We start from the raw sequence: 12,046 nt of genomic DNA, 5'->3' as shown, positions 1-12,046 counted from the left end.
CTGACCCTGAATGGATAATAATTGATGATTTGATGCTTGAAGCAGCAAATCAAACTTTTATTAGTAATCTTTTTACACGTGGTTCACATCACCGTAATATATCAGTAATTTTGATAACACAAAATTTTTTTGTCAAGGGTAAAGAGAGTAGAAACATTAGTTTGAATAGTCAGTATGTTGTATGTTTTAAAAACCCTCGAGATAAATCGATAATTTCAAACATTGCTCGTCAAATGTTTCCATCAAAGATAAAAAAGTTACAAAGAGTATTTGAAGATGCAACTGCGAAACCTTATTCATACTTGTTCTTTGATTTAAAACCTGATACACCGGAAAAGTTGAGATTATTGGCCAACAATTTCAATGAAAACGATGACCCAATGATTGTTTACCCTTTATAATTTATATAAAAGAAAATGATGTTTCAACGATAATCAACATGACGATTGAAGGAGTAATCAAATGTCTTCCGACATTAAAGAGATTAGCTCATGAGAAATCAAAGACTGGAAGAAATAAACTATTGAAAAAAGCAAAGTCTTGTATTTTCTATTCAATTTCTGATATTAGTAAAAACACATTAAACGGTAATATACCAATTAATGCTACACAGAGAAAGAGAATTGAAAAGTATAAAACTCAAATAAGATTACTATCAAGGAAATCGGGAGTACCATTGAAGAAGCGTAAAGAAGTTGTTTATCAAACAGGTGGAGCTTTTCTTCCAGCATTATTGTTACCTGCACTTTCTTATTTTGGTGAAAAGTTAATCAACAAGTACATGTAATGAACACAATATCAAAGATGGTGTTAATTCCAGAAAAAGAATATCAATTACTTAAAAACAATATAAAAGAAGTACAAGAAGTTGTTGAAAAACCAATTGACCCTCCACCTTTAGAAGAATATAAAAAGACGTTCAAAGAAGCTATAAAGGAGTTTGAAAAGAGACCATTGAAAAAGAGAAATAAACAAAAATCACTCTCAACTATAAAATGGACAAGCGTCAAGAAATTCTAAAGAGCGTTTATTATGACATCAACAACAATGGAAGTTTTGGTGGAGTTAATCGACTATTTGATGCTGTCAAGAGAGTTGATCCAAGTATTGATGTAAATTTTGTCAAGGAATGGTTACAGGGCCAAGAGACATATACAAATTTTCGATCAAGAAAAAAGAACTTTTCACGTTTACCTGTATTAGTTGATAGGCTGGATGAACAATGGCAAGCTGACTTGATGGATATGTCATATTGGGCTAAAGATAATAACAATAACCGGTATCTACTGGTAGTAATCGACGTATTGAGTCGATTTGCCTGGGTCGAATCTGTTAAAGACAAATCATCATCAACAATTACAGGTGCTTTTAGAAAACTATTTGATAATGGAAGAAAACCAGAAAAGTTACAGACTGATCAAGGTAAAGAGTTTAAGAACAAAAGGTTTCAAGACTTTTGTTCGAGTGTTGGAGTACATTATTTCACAACAACAGACAATTCGATAAAATGTGCATTAGCTGAAAGATTTATAAGAACTTTAAGAGCTAGAATATACAGATATATTTATCACAAGAGATCAAATAGGTACATTGATGACCTACAAAAGATTGTTGATAATTACAACAATTCATTCCATAGAACAATTAAAACAAGTCCAAATTTGGTGACAAAAGACAATCAACAAGAAATTGTTCAAACAATTCAAAAATCAATTAAATCAAGACCTAAAAAGAAGAGAACAATTAAAGTAGATGATCATGTGAAAATCTCTCTAAACCCTTTGACTGGTGACAAAAGTGCTAGTCAACAATGGACTGATGAGGTGTTTAAAGTCTCAAGGGTTAAAGAGACACCTGGTCATACTGTTTACAAGCTGAAAGACTTGATGGATGAAAACATTACATCAATTTTCTATCCGGAAGAAGTCCAAAAGGTTAAATACGACCCTAATTCAGAGTATAGAGTGGCCAAAGTACTTGATCGTGTTTATGATCGAAGGAAAAGATTATATAAGCACTTGATACGATGGGAAGGATGGCCAAAAAAGTTTGATACCTGGATCTGGGACGAAAGTAAGACGAGTAAGGATGGATAGAGACTCATTCACAATTGATCTAGTTTCAAATGGATCAATGAATTTTTACCCTGAAAACACAATTTCAGCTTTTCAAAATCGAATTGACCCTCCTTTAGAGTTGAATGGAGATTGGGAAGTTGGATTAACAGAAGTTTATTTTCCACTCAAGTTTGTTGGAGAAGCTGAGATAAAATATAAAATAAAGTATGCACGTTTTTTCAAGCTCATTGATAAGAATGAACTATTTCAGGATACCGAATGGAACGATTCTCTTCCTGAACAGACAGTTCGTTTTTTTGTATCGGAACCTCGTGAAAAGTGATTGAAAAGATAAATCAAAGTTTTGAAGCATTTAAACCTAAAACCTTTACTCCCTGAGTTGATGTCAAAACCAGAATCTTGAAATAAATCCATATGTATTGAATTTTGGAATTATTTACAAAATAACACAGCGGCAGACATAACATTACCTAAAGATGGTGAGTATGGAAACTCCAAGTTTGACTGGTGGGGTCCTACGACTTCTAGTAGAGGACAGTATTGATAATGAATCAATTTGCAAATAAGGAGGCTCACTGTGGATTCATTTATGCTCCATTTTTTACTACAGAAGTGAAAAAATATTTAGGAATAAACCATGTACCAGACGCAGACTTCATGTACGATCAACCGAAAATTATTCTTGATAGAAATGAAACATTCAACCTTGAAGCCAAGGAAGATAAGATTTTTCTAATGTATTTATATACTGATATTATCCAAGATCATATAGTAGGTGGGACTCAATCACCAGTGTTACGTGCTCTGCCATTAACAAGTGGCATCTACAAAGATATCGGATATTGTACATTTTCTCATCGAATATATTACCCTGTTCGAAAAAGCCACATTGGTGAAATATCAGTGCTTGCTACTCACGACTCTGGAGAGCAGGTAAAATTTGAATCTGGTGGAAGAATGTTTTTAAGTTTAGATTTTAGAAAAAAGACAAAAGTTGTATAAAGACCAACAGCGTTTTCTAAACTATCATCGATATGCATCAGCTTATTGTCCTAAAGATAGTGACTTTAGTCATTATTACTCAAGTCAAACTGGTTCTGGATTTGGTGATAGAGTTGTTAGAGCACCACGTTACCAACGAGGGTACGGATTCGGTAGTTTTATATCAAGACTTGCTATGCCACTAATTAAATATCTTGGACAGGAAGCTTTAGATAAGGGAGTACAACTTGGTAAAAAAGTCGCTCAAGACCCGAAAATTCAACAAGCACTCAAGACTGGTGTAACCAATCTAGCATCAAAGGGTCTAACGAAACTTCAACAGAAGGTTGAGAGTATCCAAAAGGTAAAGGAAGAAAAGGTTATATAAAGGAAAACAATTAAAAGAAAACAACAGGTAAAAGAGACCAGTCAACAAGACAAAGAGAAAAGCAAAGAGAAAACTCGTGACATTTTCAACAAGAAATAATGGAATTTATTCACAATGAATCACCAGCCACTATTGCTGAGCTTGATTTATTCAAATTACCACCTACACAAACTGTTGTTGAATCAATGATGTTGAATATCGACCTGTGGGATCCCTTGATGATGCGAAAGTTTTGAATTTGTTGTACCTTCTTCTGAACATTATACGGATCTATCAGCTTTACTTACATGGAAAATCAAAATTGAGTACAAAGATCCAATACTACCTACAGATACAATTACACCCGTGAATAACTATGCTGTATCATTATTCGAAGAACTTGATGTTTATCTCGGTAATGAATGTAACGACAGGTAATAGCTTGTTTCATTATCAATCATTTATCGAAGATTTGTTTTTCAAGTATAAATCACCTGTTGATGCTTGTCAATTGATTGATGATGAAGATAAAAGAGTCAATCGAATTAAAAGTTCATTTGATTTCATTCTACCAATTCATGCACCAATGTTTCAACAAGAAAAGTTTTTGGTTGATGGAGTACCTATTGTTTTACGGTTCAAACTGGCACCTGCAACTTTTGGCTTAACATGTACAAAGTCGGGATCAATTTCATTAAAGTTTGAACAAATGTCATTATTCATTAGGCGAGTAAAGTTATTCATGCCTGTTCAAATGACAATTGAACAAAATTTAGCTAAATCAATGGCTAAATATTACTTTCAACGAAATGAAGTTAAATCTTATCATCTTGTGAACGGATTTGCTGCCAGTAGTATCGATAATGTTTACAATGGACAGTTACCACGGAAGGTAATAATTGGATTCGTAACTGACAAGTCATTCAGTGGTGACATTACGGCAAACTCATTTTCGTTCAAACATAAAGACATGAAGGAAATGTCATTGGTTGTTAATGGTGTCAAGATTCCGAGTTCAGCATTCAAACCTGATTTTAAAAACAAGATTTATATGAGAGAGTATTACAACATGTTCAGGGCTATGAATCAAGAGTTTGGAATGCCATAAATTAATATCAAGTACTCTGATTATGCTGACAAGTACCCATTGTTTGTATTTGATCTTACAGATGATGGTACTTTGGCAACAGACTCTGGTGCTCTCTCAATGATTAAAAGGGGAAGTGCTCGAATTGATATACAATTTACTGAAGCTCTGACTGAAGGATTACACATGATTGTATTTGGAATATATGATAGTGTGATTCAAATAAATTCTTCAAGGAATATAACAACAGATTATTGATGGCTTTATCGACAGTTGACATTGAAAATTATCTAAATAAATTTCGTCAATTTAAAGGTGTATTATCAATTGATAAGTTACCTTTGAACTATTTGAGAAACCCTTGGTATTGTAATCAATCTAGATCCTAGCTGGAAACCAGGTTCTCATTGGACAGCGATATTTGTCTCAGAGTATGGTAATGGTGAATATTTCGACTCATTTGGTACTCATCCCCTGATGAAATAACTATTTTCGAAAGAAATTGTAAGAATCACTTTAAATATAATAAAATATATTTCAAGGTGATTTATCAATCAAATGTGGTTACTATTGTATCCTTTTTCTGGAATCACATTTTAATAATTTAAATTTCCACTTATTAAATGTAAAAAAAAGTTAATGATTACATATTAAACAAAATTTATTAAACAATTTTATAATGTCCAAAAGCATATGTTGATATTCCATCTTCACGAATGAATCTCTTGTCATCTAATGGTGATAGAGATATTTTGTTTGTTTTAATTCCAGAGATTTGATGGTGTCTAGATTGTAATCTATGATTATCATGTCTGAATAAAATGCTGTCGTATAAACAGGTCTTGTAATCATCTATACAAATTTCATCACGAACTGTTGCTTTTTGGGTTCCCTTGGCCGTCTTTTTAGTCTTTGATCCATATTTTATTCCATAAAGTTTTGATTTAATGGCAACAACTTGTCAATTACTTGACCATTCATTTCATCTTTCAAGACTCCAAGTTTCTTTTTGTTTACAGGATCATACAGAAAATGTGTTTGAGGGTAATCGGAAAAGTCCATGATTGGTCCCATTGACTTTAGATCATTATAAATATCATCAGTCTGAATATAATAAATGAAACTATCAGTATCTGTGTAAACTAATTTCAATTTATCACCATAACGAGGGTAAAAGTAATCATAGTGAAGCTCATACATTCTAAGTTTTGATAATTCCAATACAGTAAAACCAAGGTAAATCGGTTTATCCAATTTGACTTCAAATTTACGCATCTTAATTATTGCCAAATCATTATCGAGAATATAAAAATGTTCAAACATTGGTTTTCGAATTTGTTTGATCGCTTGTTCACCATTTGTAATCACCTTTACTTTTGAGTGTTTCCGTTTATCCTCGATACTTTTACCATATAATGAATTCACCATCAATTTCCAGAAATCTTTCTCAAATGATGAAGACGCCTGTTTTCGATTAAGTGTACACATTGAAATGTAAGGTTCCAACCATTTTGATTGATTAAATTTCAGAATTGAATGAACCTTATCCAATACTAAACCTTTCTCCAACCAAAATTTCAAGTTTCTTTCATGAACAACGTAATTTTTCTTGTTTCTCAAATTTGGAATCAACTTTTCAGTCTTACATCTTTTCAGTCCTTCACCCTCAAGTTTAATTATTAATCTTTTTTGGTAATTACTCAACCATTCAGTTTCGACAGTGAGTTTCTCAGGGGCCATGGGATAATCATTGTGTTGATCATGAAGATGTTTCGGGTAAATCAAATCAACTTGACAAATGTATCCGATACTTGAATCATGGCCTTGTAAAATTGATTCAATCACTTGAGAGTACAATTCAGGGGCTACCCATTCAAAATTGTTGATTGGTAAATAATCACTTAGAGCATAACCATAAAGGTTATTAACGTCAAGAAAGGCAATGTATGAATTTGGTTTACCCTCATCATAGTTTTCAGAGAGAGGGTTATTGGCAACTACATGTCTTGTCATTGCACAAGAGATTCCGCCTCGGATTCCATTCTCAATCATTAAAATCATATCAATATCAGTTAGTAAATCAAGTTTTGTTTTTGTCACTTTTAAAGCTGCATCCCAAGTCAATCCAGGTGTTGAGAAATAGTGACATGGATCAAGACCAAATTGTTTCAAGCTAGTTGACCTAAAATTTTCAAATATTGAAGCTAAAAGTAAAACGTCAACTTTCAAATAAATGTCATGAAAATCACCAAGATTTTGACAATTGAAATGGTCCCAAATTTTTTGTAGATTTGTATATGTTGATTCGTCAATTGTTTTACGAGAGAGGTGTGAATAAAATTTATCAATGGAAGGTAAATTGGTCTCATTAAATTTATCCCAAGAGTCCATGTACTCATAGGGTAAACATCCTTTAGATAAAAGTAAAGGGAGATCATTCTCATTAAACATTTGGGCTAAACTTCGGTATACGTCCGTTGAGCTAGAGGTCTGAAATTTTTTGTATGAATAGTCCATATCAAACTACATAATATGTGCGAGTATGGAATTGCGGAAAGATCTAGTTACTGAGTTACAGGGGTTCAAAAATGTGTTTTGCCATAGAGGTCTATGGCAAAATTATATTTTTTACTGAACATAAACGGAAACTCAAATTGTGTTTTACCACATCATAAAGTTCATATGCTGAACATCATTTTGTGACACTTTAGTGCGCATGCGCAGAACCGTTTATAAGATAGAACGTAGTAAATGTAAAAAAATTTGATTCACAATGGAAAAGTGATGATTATCATGAAATCTATTGAACGATTGTTTGTTTTTTCGCTAACTAAGAATTAACCTTGTACATTCTGCTCATAAAAATGAGTGTTATAAATGACACAGCTTCAACTTTCATTTTGAGGTGTATTTATAGATACTTTTACAGATTATGACCAATCATTGCTATGATCATCATATTTTACTATTCGTTCGTTTTGAGGGTATTCAAAATGTGTATAAATACTCTGATTTTCAGCATTATATTCTGTGTACCATTAAACATCATGTCTAATGCTACAGATTTGATTGACAGAACAGATAGCGCCAGTAGAATAATTTTGATCCTTTCCTCCCCAAGTGGGCGTGAAGGCCACGCCCACTTGGGGAGTGAGGCCGCACCACGCCGTTTAAGTGCAGAGGTGTTTAAATGGTGTTCCATGTTATGTTGATAGTAATCACTTAAAGTTTACAGAGCTCTTTACATTACAGCCAGTACCACGGGAGGTAGAGCTGGATTTTACTGGCCAAACAGGTGTTGTTTACTGGGTGCCAAAGCCTGGGCCTAAGAATATTAGTAGGCCAAGGTTTTGTTCTCGAGTCCTCCAACTCAGGACCATTGATCTTAAGGGTCTTCGACTGGAGCATGGACAGGGAAGGCTTCTCTGATGGCGTTGAGAAGACCTTCAAATGGGTGGACCTGTTGTTTCTTGCACCAACGTCTCCATTGGTACTCAACAACATGGTCTGCGTATGCTTCTTTAGGAACCCTTCTATCCCTAAAGAAGACCCGCATCGGTCTCCAGGAGGCTTCTATGCGCTGGGTATGCACACCAGTCACCGGGTCAACATAGTTTGTTGAGTGGTCAACCCACTGGTGCACATAACCATGAGCACTCAACCCCCTGTAGGCCCGCCACCCATCTGTCCGTACAATGGACCCTTCCAACACGTGGCGCTTGATTAGGGGTATGAGGGCTTCCGCGGTCCTTGAGTTGGCTGGGCACAACTCAAGACGGAAGTCCTCAGAGCCATCAGCTATCATGCCCAGTAGCCAATGACCCTCAACAACCCTGCCCTTGTTGTACTTTCGACGACCAAATTTGGCCTCGTCGATCTGTACAATTTGGCCAGGGCCGCCGATTTTACCCCTGTGTCCCTGATGGTCTAGGAACATCAAGCCCACCGCCTCGCGGCACCGTGCAAAGACTTCAGCAACGGTGCTAGAGGAGACTTGGGCCTCATTCTGAGTCTCCTCATATGAGTGATCCATACACCATGAGTACATCAGCCGGAGGATGTCCACAAGCTGGAACTTGGCTCCTTCGAACCAAGTTCCTGTGGCAGCACTCACGGTTGATGGCCTCGATGATGGATGCTCATTGCGAGGGCACCGGTATGTCCCAAATGGCCCACGATTGAGATCAAATCTCATTGGGACCCGGTGATGTTGGCAGTCCACAGCAGACTTAAGGAGACTTTGCTGCTTGCAAAAGCTCACAGCTTGCTCCTTGCTGCTGCAGACCTCATGCTCCAGTCGAGCATGGTTCCATGAGGAGGAATATGGTGATGGTGATGATGATGATGCCATCACTGGTGTTGATGTTGATGTTGATGTTGAAGATGGAGAGTGGTGAGTGAGAGTGGTGAGTGAGAGTGGTGAGTGAGAGTGGTGAGTGAGAGTGGTGAGTGAGAGTGGTGAGTGAGAGTGGTGAGTGAGAGTGGTGAGTGAGAGTGGTGAGAAATGAGAGAGAGAGAAAAAAACAATGTTGATGGTTGGAGCGCTGAAACAATAATGACAGATTAAGCATTGAAACATCTGTTATTATTGTTTCAGCGCTCCTTACGTCAATATCATGAATTAATATTACAAAGAAGGATAATATAGCGATGCTCTAATAATTATACCGAAAATTGAAATTAAATGTTTTTTCATGCATTTTTTAGTATCCTCCTATTTGACCTTGAATTATATGGTGGTTCGAACAATTTCTAAAGGTTATAATAGAAGTCGATGCTGATTCTATGGATTTTACATAATTTCGCAATTTGAAACCAATATATCTTATAAACGGTTCTGCGCATGCGCACAAAAGTATCACAAAATGATGTTCAGCATATGAACTTTATGTGATGTGAGTAAAAACACAATTCGAGTTTCCATTTATGTTCAGTAAAAAATATAATTTTGCTATAGACCTCTATGGCAAAATACATTTTTGAAGCCCTGTAACTCAGTAACTAGATCTTTCCGCAATTCCATACTCGCACATATTATGTAGTTTGATATGGACTATTCATACAGAAAATTTCAGACCTCTAGCTCAACGGACGTATACCGAAGTCTTACCAACATTTGTAATAAATATTTAGATTTATGTTCATCAGGTAAATTTCCTGCCAAAGTATCAAGACTGGAGAGCAGAAAAGCTAAACTGTCCAAGAAAATGAAATCGTCCATGAAAAAGGCTATGTACTTTTCAGTGTTTTGAGGTATAACTGAAATCTTCCTCACAGTATTGGACTTGATTCCTTTCATGATTAAATGAGCATCGTAACCTTTCAGGTTATGGAAAATGACAGGGATTCTATTTGGTAATCTCAATTTTAAATTGCAGAGATTATGAGCGGCTCCTCTTAGTTTACCAGTCAAATGACAGTGATCCAAGACTTTATCTTGGAGGAGAGGTTGTAAACAAACATGACAATTAGTTGTCGATTCATAAATTAATCTTTCCTCAGGTGTTAGTATCGGTGGTTTGATTCTTTGTTGTAAATCAACATTTAATGAACTGTATACTTTGTAGAGACTAGAGATGAAGTTTTCGGCAGCATTTTCTCCCCGATAGAACTTTTGAAACAAAATTTTTCCAGTCCAATCAACAGCAACCCATCCGAAAGAGCAAGCTTCATGTTTTTGGTATTCAAATGTACTGGATCCCAAAACATTTTCACTCTTGGTTACCAAGGCTTCAAAGTCTGCATAAATAACAAAGGGGTAGGAGATTGTTTTTTCAACACGTGTGAACTCACAAATTTTTGGAACATTTTCACTGCCCGGTAGAATTGTTCGTTGAGCTGAGTTATCATTACAATAAACTTCATGCTTTGTTAAAGTTGATTTTTCTTTAAAGCCTGATAAACATGAACAACAGAAAAATCTTTCCCAAGAGTTATTTTTGAACATGAATCCATTGAAATTGCTGATGGAAAAGTAATGATCATTATAAAGAAAAAGATTAACATGAGCTCTTTTTCTATCTTTGTTGACTAACAAAGGAACCACTTTTTGATTTTTACCTCCTGATGATGTGTAAACATTAACTGATATGTTGTTGCGTTTTTCAAAAAATTTAATCTTTGAAAATGGTGTAATTGATCCAATGTCATTGAAATTGTAAAACTTTTCAAATTTTTTATACTGAGATATTCGTCCAACATGATTTGCTTGTGGGTGGAGAGAGATGAGAACCGCCCATTTGAAACAATCTTTCTTGCATTTGGGGGAAATTAAACTTTTCTTTCGTAAATAAATTAAAGGTAAATTTACGTTACAGCAACCACCACTGTATTCTTTTAGTTTTCCAATTCGAATTTCCAGCATTTTGATTGTTGACAAAACCCAACCACTCCCTCGTTGAGTAAATTGATCAACGATAAGTTCCAAATTTGTTGCCCATTCATCAATCAATTTCCCGACTTGAGAAGTGTGTGTCAGAGGTTGACTTTGAGTAACTTTATAGACATCAGTTGAGTCAATGTCTCCATCTGGTTTCTGTTTCACGAATTTCAAGAGTAAACAAGCTTGAGCTTTAAATGATCCAATATTCTCGAGTATATGATTGAAAAGGGTTACAATGTTGACACTTTCCATGTTGAATAAGTTTTCGAGTGATTTCCATTCTCCTAATTTAACGTAGATCTTGAGAACTCCCTTATAAGCTAATTTATGTAACCTAAAGGTAGCTACATCACCAAGAGGAGAGACTATTGTCTTACAGGTAATCACATGGTTAATGTATGTATCTCGGTCCTTGAATCTTATTTTACACTTTTCACATTTAAAAGTCTCACATTCTACCTCATGTATTAACAAAGACTTGAATTTGATAAAAGAAAGTCCACAGTAACTACACTTGAACATGATTGAGACTCCATTGAGAAAGTAACTGGGCTTATATAGTCAATCTTACTGAGTCTTAGTACGCATGTCTCAAGCTAACTTGAGATTATTCATCTTTTCCATATCAATAAATATAATTCTAAGGACAAGAAGAATGAGTACTAATAATGAAATTGTAACAATTGATAAAAGAATCATTGTTAACTAAATAATTGGTATCATAAATGAGATTAAAACAAGAAAATCTCAGCTTTTATACTCAATTAGGGAGCACAAACTATCTCCCTCACCTAGAAAACCCAAGTCTATTATATTTGTTGAAAATCAGGTTTTGATCAAAGGATGAAACTGGTTAATTAAGTGAGCTCAGCTTTTTTTATTCCACCAAAGATATAATGAGATACATAAAAGAGATTACATGATAAATAAAAAGTAAAATAGTTTATTCCCAAATTATTTCTTGCATTGCAGCAAAAATATGATTGGGAATTGAATGGGAAACAATTTTACCAATTTCATTTAAATCAAGTCCAATCTTTGACTCCTTGTGTCCAGCTTTCAAGTGTATCTCCAAAAAACGACCATGATATCTTCCAGTAATTTGTCTTCCATTATTCAAAGCCAATTCAAAATCTCCTGGAGGATTCACC

The 12,046-nt window shown here is 34.9% G+C and overlaps 1 protein-coding gene across 1 annotated transcript; it reads right to left on the bottom strand.

Moving 5' to 3' along the window:
• Positions 1-5,177: 5,177 nt before the first annotated feature.
• LOC128388637 (uncharacterized) lies at positions 5,178-11,417 on the bottom strand. The gene is made up of 5 exons (XM_053348064.1): positions 10,549-11,417; positions 10,307-10,476; positions 9,624-10,252; positions 5,483-7,036; positions 5,178-5,423 (listed from the first exon to the last, which is right to left on the bottom strand). Exons 1-5 carry the CDS (start codon positions 11,415-11,417, stop codon positions 5,178-5,180), a joined length of 3,468 nt encoding a protein of 1,155 aa, XP_053204039.1.
• Positions 11,418-12,046: the final 629 nt, after the last annotated feature.

This window comes from Panonychus citri, unplaced genomic scaffold (genome assembly GCF_014898815.1).
Source record: "Panonychus citri isolate SS breed McGregor unplaced genomic scaffold, ASM1489881v1 Contig00101, whole genome shotgun sequence".
Classification (NCBI taxonomy): domain Eukaryota; kingdom Metazoa; phylum Arthropoda; class Arachnida; order Trombidiformes; family Tetranychidae; genus Panonychus; species Panonychus citri.
This window is presented reverse-complemented; position numbering and strand designations above follow the sequence as displayed.